At 37.5% G+C, this 25,904-nt stretch overlaps 1 protein-coding gene across 6 annotated transcripts in view; it reads right to left on the bottom strand.

Moving 5' to 3' along the window:
- Positions 1-2,275: 2,275 nt before the first annotated feature.
- Dscam2 (Down syndrome cell adhesion molecule 2) overlaps positions 2,276-25,904 on the bottom strand; it is an 89,483-nt gene continuing 65,854 nt past the window's right edge. The window contains exons 10-22 of one of the 6 annotated variants that reach the window (XM_036364040.2): positions 22,676-22,963; positions 16,606-16,725; positions 16,132-16,305; positions 15,675-15,825; positions 15,166-15,446; positions 14,461-14,946; positions 13,058-14,374; positions 12,384-12,671; positions 11,602-11,724; positions 10,815-10,975; positions 9,878-10,007; positions 8,299-8,389; positions 2,276-5,895 (exon numbers count right to left, since the gene is read on the bottom strand). In XM_036364040.2, the coding sequence (XP_036219933.2) occupies positions 5,508-5,895; positions 8,299-8,389; positions 9,878-10,007; positions 10,815-10,975; positions 11,602-11,724; positions 12,384-12,671; positions 13,058-14,374; positions 14,461-14,946; positions 15,166-15,446; positions 15,675-15,825; positions 16,132-16,305; positions 16,606-16,725; positions 22,676-22,963 (3,998 nt within the window). In that variant the 3' untranslated portion in view covers positions 2,276-5,507. Of the gene's footprint in view, positions 9,065-9,877; positions 10,008-10,814; positions 10,976-11,601; positions 11,725-12,383; positions 12,672-13,057; positions 14,375-14,460; positions 14,947-15,165; positions 15,447-15,674; positions 15,826-16,131; positions 16,306-16,605; positions 16,726-21,537; positions 21,823-22,675; positions 22,964-25,904 lie in introns of all 6 variants that reach the window. The other 5 variants (XM_036364044.2, XM_036364042.2, XM_036364039.2 and 2 more) reach the window with 5 other exon arrangements.

Raw genomic sequence — 25,904 nt, 5'->3', positions numbered from 1 at the left:
TGGGTTTCACCTTAAAGTGTGCGGTGCCACGCCCACTGACTAATTTTAAACTCGGTTCCTATAAAGTCATCTCATACCATCCCAGAGATAAAATTTACTGTCTCTGGCGTGTTTAATGCTTGGTTTATCGCGCTTTTAGTATTTTTTAACAGTACCGTTATATGGAGAGTTCGCGGAGTTGCCACCCGATTTCTACCATTTTCACACCGTCAATAGAGGTGCTAAAAACATTTGCTTCCAGTCCTCCCTTTTAGGCCGTGGTCTACCTTTTAGGGGCGAGACCACGCCCACTTAAAAAAAAAATCTAACTGCAGATGCCGCTTCCTAATGTGATCCTGTGTACCAAATAACAGTCTTGTATCTTATTGCGGAGCTTAGTTATGGCAATTTATTTTTTTTTGATTAATGGCGTTTTGTGGGCGTAGCAGTGGTCCGATTACGCCCATCTGCAATACCAACCGTCTCACGGTACCAAGATACATGTCTACCAAGTTTCATAAAGATATCTCAACTTTTACTCAAGTTAGAGCTTGCACGGACGGACAGGCGGACGGACAGACAGTCACCCGGATTTCAACTCGTCTCTTCATCCTGATCATTTATATACATATAACCCTATATCTAACTCGATTAGTTCTATGTGATACAAACAACCGTTAGGCGAACAAAACTGTTATACTCTGTAGCAAAAGGTTGCGAGAGTATAATAAGAAAACGTTACCAATTAATTAAAATAAATATATGTTTGCCTCCGCCCTACTTCTGCATTACAGGATTCGAGCGTAAGTCGAGCCAACCAGGCACGTTTAAAGTGGAAATCTAAGCAATTTAGTCACCGAATAATCGAGCTCATTACACATGAATGTAGCATTTTGGCTCTACATATTCATTCTATTTTAATTTCTTCTGGTTTTTTGAATATTATTAATTAATTGAACAATTTCCTTTTTATAATACACTACACCCAGAGAAGATATATAAATTCATTAACATTCTCTGTCTCTACTCATCAACATTCTCTGGCCAAAGCAGTGCACAATACTATTACTACTGGCCGGCAGGTGGACACAGGTGGCCCTCACAAAAACTGCATTGTCATTAATTATAGCGGAGAATGTTAAAATTTTAAATTTTTTGCTACCAACAAAATAATTGAATTCGGAAAAACTGTTCTTCGTTAAAAAGCTCATAAAATTTGTTGTCACTTATTTCCTATAGAGGGCGCCTAATCGACATTTTGTTTCAAATAATTTAATAAGCTTGATAACGATTTTTCTTGTTTAAGGGGGGCGATACATGTACAATAAATCGTTTTTTTTTATTAATAGTTAGTTGAACATCTTAAAATGCCTGTAAATTTTTGGAAAATCCCATTATTTATTAAGAAAAAAACTCATTGAATTGTTCCGTCTCAACTCGACGCTCGTCTATGGTCGATACTTTAATCGCGTTTTTCTCAAAACGACTTTTTTAAAACTGGCGGGCTAGATAACTCGGAAAATTCTCAACCGATTCTTATGAAAATTGGCACACATTATCTTTGAAGTGTTAGCTTCTATTAGTCCAAAAACAACCCTCTTTGACCCAAAAAATGTCGGAAAAAAGGGTGAAGATTTCGACTTTTTGGTCTGAGGCGTGCCAGTCTTTGATTTTTTTTGGTGTAACTAGAAAATACATGTTTCATGAACCAGATCCAACCCAAAAATTGGTCTTAATTTAGGCGTTTACATGTATCGCCCCCGTTAATTTGAAGTTTCCTAAAGAAGGAAATGTTCTTCAACCGCAGCTCTAGAAGGTTTGATTGATATTACAGGATTGCCCAATCCTGAGTGGAATCCTTTATGCTTTCAAATTTCTCAAAAATCCAGAATTTGCACGGGTTTTGCGAGAGTTTGCCATCCATTTTTTGTTAGTGAATCATTGTGCTCATACTCTTTCTTTAGTAATATTTCCATTTAATCTTATGATGAAAGGAATAGAAGTTTCGACAGTTTTGTCGCTCACATTTTTGGGGGCGATTTACAAAGGAATACATGGTTTGTGACGTCATGAAGGAATAATTCCTTCTGATTCCGTTATGACGTCATGACATGTTACGTATACAATTGCTATGGAAGTTTGACAGCTCGTTGTTTTCTTGTTCTGAAGGAATTCAAGAGAATGGTGGAAATGCAGATTTTTGAGTAGAAATGAAATCACAACCACACAACCTAACACAAAAAAGTTGACAAATCGAAAATACTTACTCATTTGATTTCTTAATGAAGCGCAACTCTTAGATTTTTAAATATTGTATAATTTATTTTACACATTTAATATAATTTGTTACTTCAATTTAATGTTTTAATCATTTTGTGCTAGTTAATATTTAAATAGTACATTACACAAGTATCAATAATCGTTACACTAGTTATGATTACTTGGCATTTTGATTGTGGTTATCGAGTTTTCACTTTACTTTGTCTGTTTTGCTAAGTTGCCACATATTTGCTTTATTATCATTTAAAATTGTATTTCTTTATAAATTTAAATAATTTGTCGACTTTAATTTCAGACTAATTATAATTTTGCACATATACATACATATGTATGACTACTTTTATATAACAGTATGCGGGTAATTGGAATTGCATCATTCCCGTTCTAAATTATAAAAAACCTTTCGATTGTTTCTATGCTCAGTACAAATTTGTCACCTCTGTTACATTATTTATTATACTAAATTCGTACAATTCGATGTGATTAACTTGTGAAACAGAATAACGGATGCATATCGTGTCTTCATATGCTGAGGCCATTCAATTAATTGGCTTTTGAATGCTGCTTTGAAACTTTTGCTTTCTTTCTTAATGTATTTGCGTTTGTTTTTTTTTTGTTTGTTTGCAGATGTTTTTGTTTTTTGTATTGTATTTCGGTATAGTTATTTATGAGTGTTTGCAAAGTATTGTGTACATACAGCTGATTAAAAGTATAGTAATATTTTTGGCACACACTGTATCCCGCGCTTGGACTGTAGGTGAGTTCGTTCTATTGTTTACGTCTAAACATTAAGAGTTCCAGAAATAAATATATTTACATTTATATGTTATACCAGACAATATTGTTGTAATTACATACATATACCTACGAGTAACTGTATTTAGCTGAATTTCGAAAGATACTTCACTACTTAGGTTATGTTTAATTGATAATAGTTTTCTCATAATTTCTTTGCGTCACTTTTTTATTTATTTGTTGTTGTTTTTTGATTACGATGGCTTGATGCTTGAGCTACACCTGTGTAAGAACGCAAGTAACTCTGAAAGTATATCCGCCGAATTTTAGACTGTCCTAATTGCAAGGAATTTTGCGCATTTCAGGCGATTACATCACACTTTTCGAGCAGTTGCTTCTCTTACCTCGCTTTCCTCGTTTTTATTCTATACGTTGACGAGCATTTTGATTTATTTTACTCATTTTTTGTGAATACATTTTGCACGATTTTGATTATTTAGTACTTTGGTTAATATTTTAATTTCTTTTTTCTATTTTAAAAATACAGATTTTTTACAAAACTACAGACTTTATTCGAATAATTTTGGATACCTTGTATTTCGTTATTTATGCTTTACTACCTAGAGTCTATACTTACAGTTAAACTTAAGTATATTTTATTTCAATTTTTAAATTTGTATTTTGTTTCATAAATTTTGAATTTGGCACATGGTTTCCGAAATATTATTATGACAAAATAAAAATATTCAAGAAATCGTTTATGTACTTTTTTTTTTTCGGAGTGATCGTTCTCAATTGTATCGCATATTAAATTGTCATGATGCTGCTCTTTTTCCCAGCATTATACAAGTTTGATTTGCTCTATAAAAAGGTTTTTTGTTTTAAGAATTTCGAAACTTGAGGTTCTTCAAATATTTAAGTATAAACATTGCTTGTGTGAATACTGTTATAAATAAATGCAATTCTGTTAATCATTTCTCATGTCTCATTTTCAGCTTGCGCTCAAAATTTAAAACTCTTTTCCATTAACAATATGTTATTATTACTTTTTATATTTATCTACAATATTTTGTACATACTGAATATATGGTTCCACATTCCATAAATATTTATTATCAAAATAAATACAAAATATATGTAAATGAGGACCCTAGTAGTTCTCCGAATTCCCATAAATCATCATATTGAAACTTGTTTAACTTGTTACGAGTAGTTGTTGCCTGAATTTCGACTGGTAAAAATATGAGTATTAAGTATTACTTGATATTCGGTAAATAGTAGTTTGTTACAGTAAGATAGTGGCAAGCACCACAATACGTCCTGTTCTTCGAGAATTATTACTGGCGCATTTAGTTAATCGTATTGTATGTCAATAACTTACTTTTGTAACATCAGTCAGTATACAAATTATTACAAACATATTCTCTTATTAAAATCTCATTACTTAACCTCTAAATCTATACATATTTATAAATACAAATATAAACAGTTAAGTTTTTAAAAGCATACCTTCTGACAAACACATAAGTAAATGGCCGCGAGCAGTTGGCTTCGAGAGAGGGAAGGATCTAAGTGTTTTAGTAGAGCATGCCTTCTCTAGCGTCTTAGTGGATGGCTAGCTTTAAACAACCCTATGATCCGGAACACTAATACAAGTACGGAGAAATCTTGAGGCCAACTCTTCGCTGCATTAGTGAATTATACTAATATGAATTCGCATACATATATACAATTAACGGATATTTACACTTTGATTTCTATAATTTCGTTCCATTTGATCCTCTTTGGTATCTTCCATAATCTTAAACAGTTATGATGACTTACCTTTAACTTTGTCGGACATACAAGAAGGTATTTATATAAAACCTCGCACATACAACCTTAAGTTGATTTTGTTATTACTGACTATCATGTTATCCAACACATACAAAGAGTAACTGAACGCTGGGTAGGTGGTGGGGAGGGTGTGGTTGAGAGTTTGGTTAAGCATTCAGGGATGTGGGAATGATTTTTACATGCGGCATCACCAAAAATGGGTAAAATGTTTGCGTGTGTGTGTATGAGTGTGTTCGTGTGTGTATATATTATTTTAAGTCTTGTAGAAATTTTGATTGATTGTCCGAAAGTTTAAATTCATCTGTATTCCATTGTGGGCGTGTGAAGTTGAGTTTCCAGAGAGAAAAAGAGAGGGGGTGGCAATTTCGTGGGAGTCAAAGGTTGATACAAATGGGGTTCTCTTAGCGCGTGGGAAGTTCGTAGGAGATGACATATCTATGTATTTATGTAAAACAACAACATCAACATTCTCATTCACTACAGATAGTTATACCTCGTTCGAGACCCCCTCCGGTCAGGATAAAGTGGCCGGCAAGAAAAATTCATCAAACACCGATATTTGTCACACATTTTCAGTAAATTAATCAATTTACCGTTAATGGAGCAGCAAACCCTTTTATGTGTGGCGTGTGGCCACTTTGTGTACCACAACCTTAAAACTGCTGCAACTTCTAATCTCACACGGATATCGAGTAATCGGACTTCTCACTCAGCAATTTTTGTTGGGCTGGTGCCGGCGAGTGTTGTTGTCGTGACTGTTGTGGTTGTTGCTGCTGTTGTACCGGCTGAGCTGGTTGTTGGGTTTTTTGCGATGGTTGTTGCACGCAGCGCGTCTCCTGCTGTTGCTGTTGTTTTAGCTGCAGCTGTGAAGTGGTCGACGACGGCCTCGACCACAACGTCGAGCGCATACCCAATTTCAGTTTCTTCAGAGTGTCCACATCACACTCCACCTCGGACAGCTCGATGCGCTCGGTCTCGACGGGCAGTTGATGGAATCCGCTGCTGGGTATTACGGTGCATTCAGCCTGCAGCTGCAACGGATGCAGGGTGCGTATACCTCCAGCTCTGCTCAGTTGTTGTGGTTGTTGCAATTATTATCATTTATCGTTGTTATTGTTGTTGTTTGTTGTTGGTTAGTGCATGTTTTTTAAGGTGGAAGATTTGAGGGGAATACATATTACGTTCGGTCTCATGCAGCAAGCAAAGTTACATATGCGTATAAGAATGTTTATAAGTGCGTGTATATGTGTATGTATGTCAGTGTTCCTACTCAGTAACGTCCCTGCAGTGAAGCCTTAAACTAGTCTGAAACTAGAGTTTCCAGACTGAAAAGGTACTAGCCCGAAGAGAACCCAAAGTACAACTAGTAGGAAAAGTTTCATTAATTATTTCTACTAATCTAATTTACTCTTTTCAGTTTTTTGAATGATTCTAAGCCAGCATTTTTTTCTTGAAACTGGCTTACTTTGGAAACTATTCACTTAGTCGCCTGAATGATGCAATTTTTCAAGCATTTAATTATTTTAAAGAGCCCAAGGCGTCAAAACAAATTGAATATACTCTTTGGAGGTCTAGTTGGGCTCGTCGTCCATATTGGTTGTATGTGCAACACTTGATCTAGTTCACTTCACTGCTAGGATGTATTGATATTCATTTACTACTGGATTAAGACTTTTAGACTTTTATTTAGAGCTCCCTTAATAGACTTCTAATTCTAATGACTGTCTTTGAATATGTCTAATAGTTGTTGTTGATTATTTCCCATATTTTGTATTTTTAATTCTCGCAATACAGAATATCTCGAAATGTTTTGAAATTTCACAAATAAATATGCATATACGCAAAAAGATACTTCATATTTCCCAGAAAAAAGGTCCAGCAACACAAACGCTTGTAAGTAAAAATCAATGAACAGTAAGGATTTCATAAATATGTGGTATTACTTAAAAAAATATCCATTTATAGAGGGAATATTTGCAATTTGTTGAAAACTTTCAAGAGTTTTTTTAAAGATCTCACAACTTTCAAATGTTCCTGAATAAGATTATTTCGATATTTATAATATGGATAAATATGTAAGAAATATAAGAAGATTAGAGTAAAATTGAAAGTCCGTTTTCCTTTGGAGATTTTCCAAATTTTGATGTTAGAAGTCTCGTTATTTTCTGACTCGTTAGTATTTATGCGATCTTATACAGATGTAGATCTATTGTTTGGGTCGAGTCATTTTGTCACTCCTCTCTATATAAGCTAATACAATGCGAACCCAAGGCAATCAATTTCTCGATCGAAAACATTTTCAGTGAAAAGAATTTTAAAATAAAAAAGTAAATTTCAAAATTTCATAGGTTTTTCCAAATTGCCCCAAGCGCCCCATTCAGAAAAGACATTTAGATTTCGAAAAGTTCTTCTTATTTTGATGTTTTATAATTTTAGTAGATTATGTAATACCTTCCTAGCATGTTTACCCCAATGAATTTCTAGCTACACTGCACCGTCTTACAAGCGTACAGATGGATGACCGTGCCTTGGATTTAATACAATTCCACTTTTAGTTGCGCGCTCTCTATGCCCTCCACCATTTCTGGACTCTCCAAGCCCAGCATTAACTAATCTCATGTTTGGTCAATAGGGTCCATATAGGTGCAGGATATTTCGCTATCATAGCCGAAACTACTCATCAAGCTGCCGCCGTCGAGGTCCAGACTACCGCCATTGGCCGTATCCTATTTGGGCAGCGTGGTTGCCGAAAAGAACTTGGAAGAGAGGGGAGCGGTGGAGGGGTTAAGAATGGTTCCTACACTTTCTCCGCTAACACTGGCATTCGCCACTGATGCGGGTACCGTTTTGTGGGGTATTGGTCGGAACTGTGATGATGGCATGCAAGTGACGGGGCCAAGAGATGCAATGGGGTTGTTACAACTACTGTCTAGTAGGTCGGTCGTTGTATCGGATTGACTGAGTTGAGTTGTGGGGTGTGGGGCGCCGATCAAGTTGTGATGTTGTGGGTGATGTGCTATTTTGGGGGTGATCAAAAGGGGTTGCTGTGATAGTTTGTTTTTATTGGAGGTGGCGATGCTACTACTACAACTACTGCTGTTAGTACTATTAAAACTATTTGTGGTTGCATTGGTGGTGACATTGGTTTTTTGTAGTTGATGTTGATGTTTTTGTAGTTGTTGCTGATGTTGTTGCTGTGTTACCGACGGTGACTTCACCAACGTGGGTATATGACACTGTATGGAGTCTTGTGATTTAAATGTGCTTGAGATTGATTTCAGATTACCACCACCACCACCACTACCACTAATACTAACACCACCACCACCACTAGCACTACCACAAACACCGCGCGGTGATAGTATCTTGGAATTGTTGCCGGATGTGGTGTTCATGTTGTTGTTTTTGCTACTGTTATGATGGCGCGGTGTGGTATTTGTGGAAAACTGATATTGTTGATGATGGTACCTTGAGCGACCGCGGCGTGGCAATGACTTTTGTTCGGACATTGGTGAGAGATCTGAGGATGTGCTTGATTGTGCTCCATGGTAGATGATACCTGCGGGGTGGGAGGAAGATTCACAGTTTTATTTTCAAATTTCACTCACAATTCACCTCTCACACTCTCACACTCTCTCAATGTTACATTTGAGTGCTTATGAGTACCATATTGATGTAGCTAGATATATACGTGTGTGTGTGGGTGAGTATATGTATGTATGTATGCGCCGGTGTACAGCTGAATGGGCACGTGTAAATCTACCGTTCTTCTGGAAAGTGTACACATTAGCATTCGTATTCGTTTACTTTTTCTTGATTTCTTGTTTATTATTGTAACTTGTTCGCTGGTATTTGTTTGCTCTTATGAGCGCAGTGTGTGTAAATGATTGTTGACTGAGATTGACTGGTTGGCCGATTGTCAAGTGGACTAATTACTATTTACAAATAAATCTGTGTATGTTTGAATTTTAGTGTTCAATATTTGGATAGATCAGGCACTGAAGGCGCATGTATGTGCATGTGTGAGTGTATAAACTATGTCAATTTGCAAGTGTGTGTAAGTAGTTTAAAGAACAAATGCGAGAGCTGCAGTGAGCTCCCTGACGTCCTGCTTCTCTGCTCAATTGTCTACGTAGTTGTACTTGTGTTGGTGTGAGGCCGTTCGCCTGCACTTGCTACTACAGATATGTTTGCGATGTGTTGTGATTTAGAAAATGTTGCATTTTTTTAGAGTCTGTGAAGAGAATGCAAAAAACGAGACATTTTAACTTATTTCTTTTCACAGCAAGCTAATGAGTTGGGTAAGAATGGATTGAAGTGAGTTTTAACTTTCGAAAATACAGTACACATCTTGTTTGGCGGAAGAGGTTGAACATTGGCTTGGAGAGGTACAACTACGAGCTGAAATCAGAGATGGAACTCACTACAAAGAAAACGAACATCATTTTCATAAAATTCGGCAGTGTGATTGCAGTCTAACGGTGTATGAAAGTGTTGAAAAACGGGGTTTTGTAATATGTGCAGGAAGTACTGGGTGCTGAACTCGTCAAATACAGTTTAATTTCACAATTCTCCGATTAAATTATATACAAAAACATCACCAGAGAATCATGTGCCTTTTTTAGAAGCTTAAATACAATCATGTATTAAATTCCGTAGTGCGATATAGAATTAGTTTAGATTCTTCGAAATACCATTGGTACTTTTTAACTGACGTCTAAAGCAGCATCCTAAAGTATTGCTAGTATGACGACATCAAAAGCTACTGAACTTTCCAGGCTGGCCGACCTTAAGGCACACCGATTGTAATGCTTTTGTACATAAATGATAAATCTGATCTGAAAATCAGCCAAGTATTATGTGGAAGTTTATATTTTAACGGTATTATACGAGTTCATATCTTTTCCCTCAAAGCAGTCGTAAATAAATTTAAATATATATAAATCTTGTGTGAATCGCATGCCAACAAATTGCGTGTGCCAGCGGGTTTGTACGAAGCGCAATGCAAAAAAAAAAAAACAAACAAAAAGCATATTGCGGAACTTACTGTGCTTTATTTTTCCCTCGTGCTGATTGGAAGACTCTGTACGGCTTGAGGTCAATTGATCCTGATCTGATTCGGACTCTTCGCTCTCCGGTTCCGTTTTGCGCGAGTGGCGTCGCCGGTTCTTCGAGGACTAATCGTAAAGCAGCGCAGCGGACGCGAATTGTAAGCAAGTGCGAAGCCGCATGAAACGAAAAAGGGGAAAATGCAGAAGTCAATTAATTTCCGTGCTAAGGTGTTACTTGGCGTGAGATTGTAGCGAACCAGGAGGAGGATTTGCATTTACTCAAAACAACAACTCAAATTATTCTAAAAGTTACCGTCAACACTATAATTTCATTTGAATTGATTTAACTAAAAGCAGTGCGCAAAGGAGTTCTGCAAACATAATTCTTCTGACTTTTAAATTACTTTTCTTCTATTTTCTAAAAACTGCACCAATATTTACACCAACGAAAATAATAAAAAGTAATAAAATCATGAATAATTTAATGAAATTAAAAGTAATCGAAATGTTCGTTGAACAAAACTCTAAAAATAATTATTAAGTCGAAAAAGCGCTCGGTGCAGTCAAGTAATTTTTAACTACTTCACTACATCCTTGAACAGTAGGGGGCATATAAACAGAGTCAGTGCTATTTCAAATTAATCTAACTAATCAAAAAACACTGGAGAATTATCAACTAACTAAAGCAAAAGTTGACTCTGATTATATGAGAGGACTGTTCTTTCCTTTCTGGCATCTTTTCAAGAGCTAGCGAAATTAAAGCGATGAACTTAAAATAAAGTAGGAGACCAACAAATAAGAAAATAAACGCACGATATTATGAAATGGCGAGGTCTGATAATGATTATAGTTTGTCTTTGATGGACGTTGACTGTGGTTGTAATGATAGTTGAGGTGATGGTGGTGGTTTTGGTGTTGGGTTGGTTTTAGTACCGCTGCGGGTGGTGGTGATGAGCAGCCCTCGGTCAGAGCTCGCTCATGGTACATGAAAGAGTGCAAAAGCGTATTAGCCGGGCCGGCGTGATGTGGCTGTGACATGTTTCCCGTCTCGGATAATTGAAATGTAGCATACGGTGAAATATCCTCGGATGTCTCTGCGGGCAGAAGGAAGAGAAATAAGCAAAGTCAATGGCGTGTTTACATATCGAAAAGCATGTGTGTACGTACACATACCGACATATAGCAAACAACAAAAGGTACTAATTAGTAAATAATTGAAATGGAAATGGAGATGGAGACGTAGTCGGCTTTGACATTGCGTTTCTCACATGACTTCGCCACAGGTAGGCTGTGATTTTCAGTAGTAAGTCGCTGAGATTTATTTAATTTGCCTTAATGGCGAGCAATGTCCATGGACTTTAGCATACGAAGTTTGTAGGTATACCTAAATATGTATATATATATACATCATATGGAATGTACTACTTAAATTATTTTGTGAAAACTTCTCCAATAGGTTCAGTCTTTAGTTAGATTTTTGTAGAATTTCTACATTTATTGGCTGAATGTCTACAATTGGATGTTGTATTCAAGACTTTAAGACGCCAAATGTAGCCAAGATTGCAGAAAATTATTACAGCTGACTAAATTGTGCCTTCGACCAGTGAACTGTTAAAGCAAATCTTATGCAATGACGGATTGTTTCCATTTCCTTTTCAACGACTACGAAGCCTTCCAATTGTACAAACACAAAAAACCCCAAACAATTTTTATAACTCACCGGGTATTTTGTCATTATTCTGCATCGACACTTTATGAATGGTGGCATAATAGCGTTCCCGCTGCGCTGCCTCTGAGTTCTGCCGATTTTCCAGTGATTCCTTTTGTATTCGGTTACCTTGCTCTAAAGCAAATACAATAAGCAAAAGAAAACGAAAAAAGCAATGTATGTAAATCAATTATGGGCGTATGGGAGATGAAGAAAAGATTCGCAATCACGGCGTGGTTCAAAACAAAGCAGAGCTCAACAATACAGTGCCAGCCAAAAGTAGTAACCGTGTTATTTACAGCACAAAAGTCAGCGTCATGGCAATTAAAATTCAATTTGTTTTAACAATGTGAAATTTATTTTCTCGGCGTGCCGAGATATACGGTGTGGCCTACATACAACTCTGCTAACCGAATATATAGGGCCGTTCGATGTGCAGCTTGACCAATCGTATTTGGATGTCCGCGTGTGTTTGTTAGTCGCCTCTGTCTGCACACCCGCCCAAAGACACGTCTTCTACGCCTTCTACGCTCTCGCAGCACTAAACAAATGGACAAGAGCAGAAGCGTACTCCTGCGATAGTTCATTCATAGGTTGGCCGCTTGGTTTGTACACCCGTTTGTAGATTTTCTGGCAGTATTGTGTTTGTTTTGTTAGGCTTTGATTTGTTTTGTTTAGCCGGTGGCAACGAATGACCCACTCTGGCATTCTCAACCACATGGCACCGTCCTCGCCACACACAACTTCTCACATAGCCACACACACCTCGTTTGGTCGGCAATTTCAGTACTTACTGTGTCGATAGCACATGACCACCAGCGCAATTGTGCAAATCATGCCAGACAACGTGGCGATGCTCGGTATCAATAGATTCACATTGCCATAGAAAACGTTCGAGCCGCGTTGGCCGCGCTGTACAATCTCCGGCGGTGGCTGCTCCCCGTCCTTGGTGAGAGTGACAAATGTAAACTCGGCCTGTGATACACCGGCCACATTGTGCGCCTCCATGCGTAGCTGGTAGAGAGTCGATGGTTGCAGACCGGAAATGGTGAAACGACGTTGCGGTTTCAGTGCATTGGATACTGTGAAAAGGGAGAGTATGAAAGGGAATGAGAGCAATAACAATAGTGATGTTTATGCATTAAACTCTAAACTGTAACTTATTGTCAGAGTGACGATCCTAACCAAATATAGTGGGGGCATGACTAACGCTTGGTGGGTCGTAAGCTGATACCCGAAAGTTAAAAATACAAAACAAATATTTTTAAATTAAAAAGAATTTGAATGCCTTCCAAAAATATTTTGCACCAATAAATGCCAATAGTTTTCCTCAAAAGATGTTTGTCTAAACCTGTGAAGTCACAAATAGCGCGGTAAGTATTCAATTGAGTTTGCTGTACTGCTAGTTTATGGCCGGTTAATTGGCGATAACGAATAACTAAATCATGCCAACGCCACTTTCACTTACCTAGTATCCAATCGCGCTCTGCCTCATCAGTAACCGGACGATATTGTAGGACGAAGTACAGAATGGGGCAACCATTATCTGGCCAAGTGTGCAACCGCACCAATACCGAAGTGGAGTTGGGCGCAATCAAGCTGGTTGTCGAAGGCATACCAGGTGACTGGCCTTGTGTGCGCACGTGTAAAGTTATGCTGGCCGGTGAGGTGCCTACTTTATTGTGAGCAGTCAAATGAATTTGATAAGTGCTACCACAAACCAGCCCTTTCAGCTCGTGGCTTGACGCGTGGCGCGACAGAAGCATCTCATCCATATTGCTGTTGGCGCGGCGATAGAAGAGAGTATAGCCAGTGATGGGTGCATTGCCAGTGAATCCGCACTTCCAGTGCATCAGAATACTGCTTGAAGTTGCGCTGGTCACATAAAGCACCGGCGCCGACGGCGGCACCTGCACAAGCAGCACGTGCGTGAGACGGTCTGTGCCGATGCCATTGTCCACTTGACAACTGTAGTTGCCACTATCCGAAATTTGTAAACTCGAAATGATCAGGTCACCTGAGTCGAGTAACTGTGAATTGTGCATACCGCCTTGCCGCAGTGGCGTTTCCGCTTTGTACCACTCGCGCTTCGGCTTACCAACTGCCGTGCAGGGCAATGTGACTGTTGAACGCCATGGCCGCACTATCGGGCCGCCGAATGAGACAATGCGCGCAGGCACACGATTAGTTGTGATTTGCGATGCAACACGTGAGCTCTTGCCTTCTCCGACACGCGTAGATGCGGTCACCCAAAACTGATACTCGATGTGCGGGTGTAGATTCTTCGCTTCAAAGTGCACTTGTTGCGACGGCAGACTTCGTTTTTCGTTGTTCAATTCCTCTCGGCCATTTACCACACGCATATACAAGTTGAATTTTGTGATGACCCCATTCGGCTCTGTTGGTGGCAGCCACGAAACATACAAAGATTGTGGCGTGCTAACGACCACCTTAATGTCTGCGGGCGCTTCGGGCGCATCCTCCTCGGTGTGACAGTACAATGGGTTGGATAGAGCACCGTCACCCATGCGTGTGTGCGCCAACACTTGAATACTGTAGTTGGTGTACTTGCGCAATCCTGTCAGCACCGTGGTCAGCGCGGTTGTCTTACGTGATTCAACTTCGTCCTTGTTGAGTGAGAAGTCATCTAGAATGGGTTCGAAAATGAGTTTATATCCCTGTAATAGTCCGTTAGTGTGATATATCGGTGGCGGTTGCCAGGAAACTTGCAGCGATTGCGAGGTCAACGCTGCGCAACGGATATCCTCAGGCGGTCGACTTGGCACTATCACATTGAATATAAATTGGTTCAGCGCAAACGAAAATAATATTTCAAATAAATACAAAAATATGAAGCTGACAACCACTTACCATCCTCCATGGTTTGCGCCGACACCGGTTCGGAAAGCGGTCCGGGCCCCACCTGATTGAACGCTTGCACAACCACATTGTAGCGCGCAAATTTCTGTAGGTTACTTAGCAAGAGTTCGCCGGTGCCGCCATCGCCGTCACCGGATACCGAGGTGAAATTGTAAGCTGAATTGCCCGAACTGGCCAATTTGTAACCGACATTGTAACCTTGTATATCGCCATGACGCAATTCGACCAGCGGCGCCAACCAACTGACAAGCAACTCTGTGGAAGACAACGGACGAACGGAGAGATTGAGAGGTGGCCCAGCCGGGCGTTGTGGCTCCGTGCGCACCACTAACTCTTGGCTGGGAGCACTGCGACCAGCGGTTCCCTCAGCTATCACTCGAAAGGAGTAACGAGTTGCGGGCTTTAAATTTTCAATTAGAGCTGTGTAAGTTGGTGGATCTTTCACTTCGACATGCTGCCACTGCTCAATAAAGAGCGCTGCAAGGAAACAATGCAAGATAGTTAAAAGAGTAGACCGTCACTTTTAAACATAAAATTTTAAAATAAATGAAAGAAGTTAAATCGAAATTGGTAAGATTTAGAGGTCTATATTTTGACAGTGATCATTTAAATTAAAACATATTCGATGTTTTTACTTGAGCACTGCAAAGTCCTGTCTTTGGTTTGAATTTATTGTCCGATGTATTTTGCACTTACGGTCCATTTCCTTGAACTCCACAATATATTTGGAGATATCCGCGGTGTTCACTGTTTTCGGCTGCCATTTCAAATTCACCGAACGGCTGGAAATCATGGCCGCTTCCAAAACAGTGGGTGGTTGCGGTGGCTCCTGCACTTGCAGCTGCACCAACTGCTGATCATTGCCATACAGATTGCTGGCGCGACAAAAATATGGTCCACTATCGCTGGCATCCACCATCCGTATCTGCAGCTCGGCAGAAACACCGTCGGGCGTGGCCTCCTGTTTCACCGAAATTCTGCAATGACACAAATGTGAAATGTAGCGGAAAAAATTCAACTCATCCTCCTGTGGGAAATATGCGGACACTAAATTAGAACTGATAGAATTAACGCTTGCGGGATGGGGAAAACATTAATGAGTAAGATGAAAATGATGACGGAACGTTGGAGAGGAGTAGGAGCATGGGGGGGAGGTGTTGATTTAAAGCTGCGAGAGCTGACTTCGGCTGTCCCTCTCGACCTACTTGTAATTTGTTGATGGATTCAGTGTGTTTTTGCCCGAACGCATCCAAACGATATTAATCGGTTTGTCCCCGCTGACAGAGCATTGCAGAAGTGCTGTATCACCTTTTTTCACCATAACCGAGCGCGAAGTGGATGAGAAGTACGGCGAGGCTGTATCATTAAAAATGCAAACAAACATATGGAACATAAATAAAGCAGTCTTCACAAAGTAAGTTGTAGAATAGTCTAAAAGTTCGCACACAAACAAAGCAAGTGGTTGATATTATCGCACGCATGGAAAATATTACGAGCACTCAACTGCATATACACACCATATATGTAAAACCTCCTTTGGGTATATAATTAATGCCTTAAGCTACAACTTCGTGTAATTTGGGAAATATTTTAATTTACATTGAACATACATTGACACACACACACCAGTTTTAAGCAAATTATTTGGATCTTCGAACTTACAGTTAACTTTTAATTGTATAACCTTTCCGATGCCAGTTCCAATGCCGTTATTGGCTTGGCATAGATAGAAGCCCTCACGGTCCTCCTTGACGTGTTGCAGAAGCAGTGACCCATTGCTCAGCAGCTTGGTGAAAGGTCGTTCACGCACCTCCTCGTACTCTCCCGATTTGCTACCTATAAGTTACATATTAGGTTATTTATATGATCTATTGTGCTACTGCATAACTCAAAGAGTGGCTCAGAGTACTTTGAACATTTCGGAAAGAGTATTACTGCATGAGTGCCCTTAAATATTGAGTTTCGTTATATAAAGAACCTTCTTAGGGGTTAATGTACTTATATCGGATTGTGTCACATAATGTGGATACAAATCTTTTCAGATTTAAAATTTGCAGTATTGATTTTTCGAAGCAGTCAATTTTTGTGTACAACTTTTACCAACGCGATTTTATTGAGTACCCCATTCCCACATACCTGTAGCCTTCTTCCAAACAATGCTAGGCGTTGGCACACCCTGCGCCTGACAATGCAACATAATGTGGCGGTTGCGTTCCACATTTGCGTCGGCCGGCTCAACAATCCAACGTGGCGGCACTATAATACACCCCATCCGAAACCACAAGGCAAGCAGGTTGACCAAAACAATCGAAAAATCGCAGCAACGAGCGAGAAGCAATAATAAAAAAGTGGACAATTATAGTAAAGCATGAATGCGGATCGATAATGCAATAAATCAGAGTGAAAATGAACGAAACCATTGGAAATACTATTTTCACAGTCGTCAATAAAAGAAACAAACGAAATGTTTAATAAAAAAATTATGGGTTTTAAATTGTAAATGGAACAAATTATAATCTTTCTTAAGGCGTTTTATTTTTACCCCTTAATTAGATAACATTCAAAGTAATCTATAGTGGTTAACCAAAATATTGGGTGAATTAGAGACAGCAAGAAAATTCAGAAGTAAGTTCATAGAAGAAAGTTGAAAAACAGTAATTTGAAAGATGTTGGTAATAGCTTTTATTTAATTCTCATTTACAGTTATTTAGAGTGTGAAAGTGAACTAAAAAACTACTAAATTGAAGGCATTTCAACGGTATTTAACAATAAAGAATGAATCCGAACGCCGAAAATGTGAATAATGAACTAAATGCGTTAGACCTTAATTGGAATTATTTATGCAACAAAATTCGATAAAAACTCAAACATAAAATGTAATAAATTCATTAAAATTTTCATACTTTTCAAGTTGTACCTTATTTCTTTCTTTCATTTCTGCCAATAAAAGTCAGACGCCTTATTAAATCGAAGCTCATCAAACTGTGTGTGCAAAGATTTTTCAGAAGGCATTTGTAATCAAACAGTTACTTTTTCTATTTTCCTTTTATGTCTACCCTAGGATTAATAGTATTACAAAATTAAGCTCTATGAAATAACATTCTGCCATGTTTGTTATATAAACTTCATATGTACATAGGTAATCAAAGGTCCAGCAAGCACTCATGCTGAAGCCGTGATGATACCATACTAGTATAATAATATTTGTCGATTGAAGTTTTGTGCTCCAGATTCCATTGTTACACGTTTATATTCTACAATTTTAATTATTCGAGAACGCCTCAATCTGTTTTACTTTTTGTATTACTACGCAGTTAATTTCAAAAATAACTTTTAATTTAATTAAAAATTGTTGTAAAATTGTATCTGTGTCAGTACCCAATTTCGAGCTATAACATGACGTAGCATAACGAGTTATGGCATTCCTATGGAGCGGGGTCTCCATTTTAGGCTTACAGCATTCTTTAAGCAATTCAGTAGACTCTAGGCTAAAAATTCTTAAATAATAATTTTATGTCACTTCATATTAGATCCCTTAAATAAAAGATCTTCTCAATCTTTATACAAGTATATGTAACTTCGGAAAAAACTGTCTACTTTTCAGTTCGAAAGCCGATCAATCTTCGATTAATAGTTTATAACTTAAATATTTTAAAATTGAATATAATTTAGAGCTTAAATACATCAGTATTAAAGAATTTTGTGTAGTTCAAGCGTCAGTACCTAACACCTCAATCTTCCCAGACTTCCGAATGTGTCAGTGATTTGGATGGATTAGCGGGGAATTTAGTTATACACATGCAATCAAAAATTATTATTACTTCGTTATGAAACTGATACACACACCTATGTACTGGACCATATGTAAGCGTTTCGTGTTGGGAATAGAAATGAAAACTAACAAGAATTTCAAATTGATCACCATTGTAACGCTGCAAATAAAAGATACATAAATGTCAGCTAAAAGCACACAAATAAATGCTTCAAACACCACACAGTAAACACATCCACATACATACATACATCCGGTATCTTAGCTCTTCAATCAAAGCTTTAGCAAAATGCGCTTTCAGACCACAGCGCTATTATTACAAATATGTGTGATTATTGAAGCATTTAGTTATATACGAGCAGCTTTGCGTGGCTACAAAAGCGTTCAATTGCACAAAAACAAATTATTTAGAAAAACTTAGAAAATACTTAACAGCTAAAATAAACAAGTGAGTCCAGATTTGAGTGAAATGATAATTGTAAGCCAGTAAATTATGAAGAAATAAATGCGTTTTGCTAAAAGTATAATAAGCCTGATGGGATTGGGTACAGTAAAGCTTTCGGTGTGTATTTTGGCATTTTTCACAAATCTAGTCTTCCAAACTTTGGTATCGCGGGGGTAAGCAAAAAAATCATTGCACACAACAGCCTTAAAATATAAAGTTAGTCTTTTTCAATTTTTAAGCCATAGTCGTTAGATGATTTTTGATAGAAAACGAAAGTTTTAAACCAAAAAAATGAACAAAGCACGAAAGCATTTAAAGCAAAGCACGCAAATCTGCTGCATAATTATACATACTTGTACATACATTCTAAAAGCAACAAAAGTATATAAGAAGCAGTTTTCTAAATACTAGGAATACTACAGCTTAATATTAGAGTAGGCGTAACTTAAATCAAAAGCATGCGAGAACTAAACATTCGTGTGTGTATAACGGAAATTCACGATTCGATCACATTTGTCCTTGATTTTGATACCAATGTATAACTTTGTCAATTTTTAAAGCAATTCGATGCTTGAAATAGAAGTGAAACGAAAAATTAATTCAATCCGATTCCGAAAAATTTTAAATACAAAATAATCCAAATGTTAACGATAGAATTTAAGATGTGGAGTTAGTCTACGCCATAAAGTTTTGAATTGAGAACCATTTTTTTGAACTTCAATTTGTCGAAAGTCACGAAATTTTATAAATGTAGAAATTATTTTGTTTTTACCGAGCCACGGAAATTCTCGTGTTTTTCACGTGTAAAAATCACATTTTACATATTTCATGCACAAGATATTCTTAAACAAAAATGATGAAAGAGCATAGCATAAATAGAGAAGTGACAAAGTGCGGTTTAGGTGAGGGGGAAGCACAAAAGTAAGCAAACTAGCTACATATACATTCATACCGCGGTATGAGTAATAATTTTACAAATACTGCGAAGCTTTAAATGATAATAAAAACAGCGCAACGAATGTCGGTTAGTTGAGCGCGAAATTTAAGCAGGATATACCAAATTGTTAGCAAGCTTTAAACATGTTTACATTTTTGTTGTTTTCTGACGCCACAGCTCTGCAGCCATACATGAAAATCCCAAAATATATGGCTATATGTATGTATATAACGGTGTAGTAAGCAGCGTTGGTTTGGCGCGAGTGTCGCGTGACATAAGCCGCGTAACAAAAAGCGGGGCTTAAACTGATACGTGATTCCTTTTATTTATCTTCATATACATATATACATAAAATATAGTGTGTTTAGCGAGGATTTAAAGAGTAAGCAGAAAGTTGTTTGCAAATGTAGTACGAGTAGAGAGCTTAGCAAGCAGAGCAAAAGAGCGGATAGCGGGTACAACGGGTGCGCAGGTAAAAGCGACTAAAAATCACAAAAAGCTCCACGGTGTTCCGCGACATACACATACATCTATCATGACTGTTGATCCATTTCGAGTTTGTGCTTTGTTTTTGCTGACGTTTTCTTGATTTTCCGTAGTTATGTGTGTAGTTATGATCATATTGTGGCAATTTTTGTTTTACAGTTATTTATTTCAATCGCAACTACACTATCTAAAGCGCTTAGCAATGCATATTCCTTAAATAAAAACAATGCAATGGTAAATAAAAATAGTAAGAAGCGTTTGAAGCAGTGCAACAGTAAGGTTACCTGGTGATCTGCCGTACAAAAAACCCACAGCGTGCCAAAGCGACTGGAGGATGGATTTTGGTTAAGGGGAATATCGGGGGATCTTTCAAAGTTCAGCTATATATGTGATTGTATGTGTTCACAATTTGTTTGTGTATTTGTATTTGATTCCTCCTTTACCTAACATATCTCATATTCTCCGCTCTACGATATTTTATTGATTCAAAAATAATTACTTCTCGAAAGTATTTCGTACTGAAGCTAAAAAATCAATAGTCACTATTTATTATAATTAAAAACTTAAGTCCATAAGAAGCCATTTTTGTATTCAACGGAAAAGTTAAATTAAAACTGGATCGTTTTAAGATGTGTAGGGTGTTCATTTAAAATTTGTCAGTGAATTCGTTAAATTTTCTTTAAATATATATATTTGTTTATTAATCATTGTTCTTTATTATTTTCAGTGTTGTTTTAAATTATGTGCAAATTGTGTGTGTGTGTACATTGTATATGTATGGTATATGTGAGAGATTTCATCAAAATGTGTCTATTTAGCTCTTCTCATTTTTATTTCTCTTTTGTTTTACAAATTTAAACAATTTTTTGTGGTTTTTTTTTTGTTATTTTAAAATCCACGCTTATAATTATACTTCAATTCGACCAACAAATGTGCCTGAAGTAAATATAAAGGTGCATTCGGAATATGACTTTTGTGAGGAATCTCGAATAAAGAGACCGGCTACAGATTTTAGTGAAGTTGTGTTTATGGAAACGTTCTTGGCTTTGCTTTCGGTGACTTAAAAAAACTTTTGTGAACGATCGGAATGGGAATGTTTGCTTAAGAACTTCCTTTACGTTGCCATTTTGTAGCTCGTGAGTCTTTCAACCAATTTTTTGATGAAACCTTTTATAAAAAATAAAATTGCGAGAAAATAGTGTGTGTGTGTGTGAGGTGATGGCAAAATTTTATGTTTGGTTATTTATTTCCCTTAATTCAGTTAATTATGTTAATATAAAATTTTATTTTTGTTTGGAAAGTTTTGGAAACAAAAGATCTTTCTTCCATTAAGTAAAAGTAACAAGTTCATGTGCCTCCTTTAGATAATGCATACATACGATTGTAAGTATGTATTCGTGTAGGTACGAAGGCACCGTCATACTATACCTTTGACCTGCAGTACGGCGGTGTATTTAATTTCGGCAGCTGGATTCTTTGCCACGCACGTATATTCACCAGTGTGTGACGCCGACAATGAGGGTATACTCAACAACGACGAATACTGATCAAGCATAGTGACATTGGCGCCCAACAGTTCGGGCAACGGCTCGCCATCTTTGAGCCAAATCAATTTTAGCGGCGCATCACCGCGCGAAACACCGCAGACTGTGCGCGTGCGCATACCTTCGGCGAGGCCATCTTGAAACACAAATGGTTCTATTATGGGTGGGACTGTAATAACATACAAGAATATCGATTATGTAATTTAAATGTTCAATCATATGATTCGTATTCAAAAATAAGCATATATTCGTTCAGCTTGCAAGCGCCTAAACTTAGTGAGAGCGGAATTATACCAGCGTTGTGTTGCGGCGGACCAACGATGTGCGATGCGGAATGGTTGCTGTACACTTGAACGCGTTTAGCTGAAATTTTTTATAGTTTCTAATACAAGTATATATTTAAATGTGTATATATGTTTACAATATACTGTTATAGATACGAGTATATCTGCGATCTACTCTTTCTCTCAAAGTAGTTTAAATAAACCTTCGCAGTTTTGAATACTTTTCAATCTATAATACGTTAACACTACAAATTTGAAGCATTCCAGAGAGAAAATAAACTATTTGTATTCGAGTTATATATATTTAATGTTAAACAAGATTCGATGAACCTCATCTTTGTGGACTATATATAAACATACTACAAACATAAACAATTTTTTGAGTTCAAATGGTTTCAAAGCCATTTACATTCATACTTTCTTTAACATAAAATGCATTCCCCAATTCAAAGGTAAATGAACGAATGATATATCTATACGAAACGGGCAAAATCAAAATTCATTCAAAAACACTACTTCAGTCTATGTATATAAAATATTTATGTACATACATATAAACAAATTTGTTGTAGATATATTAAAACTGTACAATTACAACAATCGTTGTAAAAATCAAAAGTCAATTGTACAAAAATATTCTTTAACGCAACGAGGAAATAAATAAAATATATTTGTGTATGTGAGTGTATTCTCATAGCGCAACTATTGACGCTCTTTGTGGAGGCTTCATCTCTTTACCATTGACCAGCAGCGCTTGAGAGTTCTCTATCTCCGCTGCTGAATTGCGCACGACGCATGAGTAGTTGCCGGTGTGATCGGAGCCCAGGGTTTCTATGACCAATATACTGTTGTACTGGTCCACTTGCTTCACGGACATATGCTGCGTCGGATCGATCGGTCTGTTGTCCTTCCGCCAGGAGATGGTCAGCGGCAAGTCACCTTTCACCACCGCACAGGTGAGTGACGCCCGGTCGCCCATATTTAGCTGTAGAATCGATGTCTGGAAGGGGCTCAACTTAGGAGGAACTGTAGGAGGTTTGAAGGAATTGGCAGTGAGGACAGAGGGAAGTGCAGAAATATAGTATATTAAAGCAGGTGTCTGTAAGTTCAAAGCGCTGCGTATTTAAATAAACATATATGTATATTTATGCTCATGTGCTATCAAACTCACCTTTCGAAGATTTATAAATAAATATTAAAATGTTTGTAAAATGGAAGAACACGCATATTTTGTTATCATATATGATTTCGCTCTCTGGAGCTGATGTTGCCTGCTCGTTTGAAAAACTAATCTAATGTTATCAACGTGGATGAATTTTTCGATATCGCTCTGGACTAAGCTCTTTAACTTTTAACCAGATTCTTGCTTTATTTAAATTATTACTATTTTTTTAATATAGCCCACTTTAGAATCTAAAGATTTATGCACACATTCATTTCTTTATTCTGCATTTCCTCTAATTAACCTGTTTGAGTTTATTAAATTGGGCAACTTTGCTTTCGCTTGCTGTTAGTAAGCTAACTGATTACGGTGAATTGTTTTGCAATTGAAAAGCTTTATTGTAGGTCATCACGTTCAAGTTAATTAGATGTTGTGTCCGAAAGAAATTTTCCTGTGAGACTTTGCATTCTGCGTTTGGTAGCGATGTAGGAACTCTCTTCTGATGCTTGTTCTAATTATTGAAAGAAGCAAATCTAAGAGATAGCCAACAGAAATCATTTGTTTTGATGCTGATGAGCACTTCTCACATAAATATTTTGTATATTTTTCATATAAGCAGCTGCTGATTAAGGCCGCGCTAATTAGCCACAAATGAACTTTTAATTCGATAGAAAAAATTCATAGAATTTTGCTCATAACTAACAGCATAAACTTCTGTGAACTAATTCTTACAAACATTGAATGTCAAAATTAATATTCACTCATTTTTAAATAATAATGTTTTTTTTTCAATAATAATCTTCACAAGCTGCTAAAGTGAACAGTGTGGCCAAAGTTATTAGCTGACATGCCATTAAATGTGTCACCACTAATACACACAAACGTCAGCTCAAACACCTTACCGCAAAACCTTGCGGCCCAGAGGCTTTTACAGTAATACCGCATATATGTATGTAAGAATGTGTAAGGCATGTGGTGTACCAATAGCGTTATGTGTTATGAATGCAAGGAACACTTGTGGAGTGGCGACAAAGTAAATATGCAAACCTCAAAAACCAAAAGGCTAATGAGGTACAAATCCACAGTCATATTTATTTACTTTCATGAAGGCACTTGACTGTAGATATGTACGATTAAATGAGCCAGACTCTTTGCCGCAGCGAGTCCCTAAAGTGCCAACAGCAGCAGCAAATGTAAGAAACAGACAAACAATTGTAACAATGTGCATACTTATTTAAATTAAACGTTAAAAATGGGGATCCGCACCACCATAGATGGATACCTACTATATGTGTATGTACATATACCTCGTATATACTCGAACACATATACATTTTATTTTCACTCGTGTTTATGAAAGTATACAAAAGATGCCACAAGGGCCTAATTTGTCCAGGATACCAAAAACAGGGGAGTGGGCCATCGCAGGCGAGGAAAATGTATACAGCACATCGCTGAAAATACGTGGAAATCCGAAATAGGACGCCATTGAAAGGCGCAAAATGCCTCAGCGGAGTCGGCAGCGAACAAGGAAAAGCACAGTTTTGAAAGTTTGCTGACTTATGGGAACAACACCTCTAGGAAATAACTGCAGATCAGAATGCACTTTTCTTTTACCCCAAATCGGTTACAATTTCAGTAGTTTCTCAGTAGAAGTAACCAAAATCATTAGTTGATTGCACGAAAGAGCAAAAATTAGGACCAGGTTCACAGATATGTATGTTATTCCGGCCCACTCCTAGTAAATGCTTCGCACAGCTTGCAAACATGCAAACAGATCTGGGCATACACATAACTTTATAACTTTCGATAAGGCGCCCCACTTAACTTCGAGGTACACGAATGAGTTTGAATTATGTATTCTCACATACGAATATGTATCCGTATGAATGAGCACACCCCAACTTAAGCACAGGCCCCTACTCTCTAGTCGCTCATTTATGCCGCGACACAAAGAACAGTTGATTAAAACGGAAGAGAAACAAAGTATCTGAGAGGCGGCGGAATGCAATTTGGTTTGTGAAGAAACCGAAAAATTGTGCAGCACTTCCGGCCGATGGAAAATCTTCTATAAATGATTGAGGGTTTGTGAGTGGCGGAAAGCCCCGAAACTGCTGAGTAAGTGACAAGTGCTCATTAGAGGTTTTGCTGACGTTGACTGTGGCAGGTGAAAATCAAATCATTTAGGTGTCTTTTTTATGCTACAAATACTTTCAATCAGCCTGCTATGCGAAGATATCGCTTTCAAGTGATTATCAAAGGCGCAAGATGTGAGAGCTGGTGAAATTATGGCACAACATCTGTTCCACTACATTAGATTATATGGATTTTGAATGTATTGTAGAGAAAGCAATATGTGCGACAGCGACTGTAAAACCTTGTCGTATACAAATCGTCTGAAATATTCAACAGCGACGAAGTAGTGGCATTTCTTTGAACAATGTCTGAACAATCTGGTAGCTTATAAGAATCCTAACCTCCAAAGTAAACCAACTTTAGCTGAAACGAAACCTGTACAGATCATCTGAGGCATAGAAGTACTCTTCTTATTCGAAATTACACTGGAGGCTATACATAAAATGTCTTGCCTTCTAAAAATTTTTTTTTTGGAACTTTTTAAAAGCATGTCAGATACATATACATATGCTAATGATGGTTACATAAAATATACTCAGTTATTAATATATAATAAGTTATTAAACCTGAGTGCCCGCTAGTGTAGGTGACTGTCGTGCATAAGGAATTACAAAAAAGTAATGCCTGCAGCAACGCAGAGAATATTTAAAACTTTACTAATAAAACTAA

This window comes from Bactrocera oleae, chromosome 6 (genome assembly GCF_042242935.1).
Source record: "Bactrocera oleae isolate idBacOlea1 chromosome 6, idBacOlea1, whole genome shotgun sequence".
In the NCBI taxonomy this organism is placed as follows: domain Eukaryota; kingdom Metazoa; phylum Arthropoda; class Insecta; order Diptera; family Tephritidae; genus Bactrocera; species Bactrocera oleae.
This window is presented reverse-complemented; position numbering and strand designations above follow the sequence as displayed.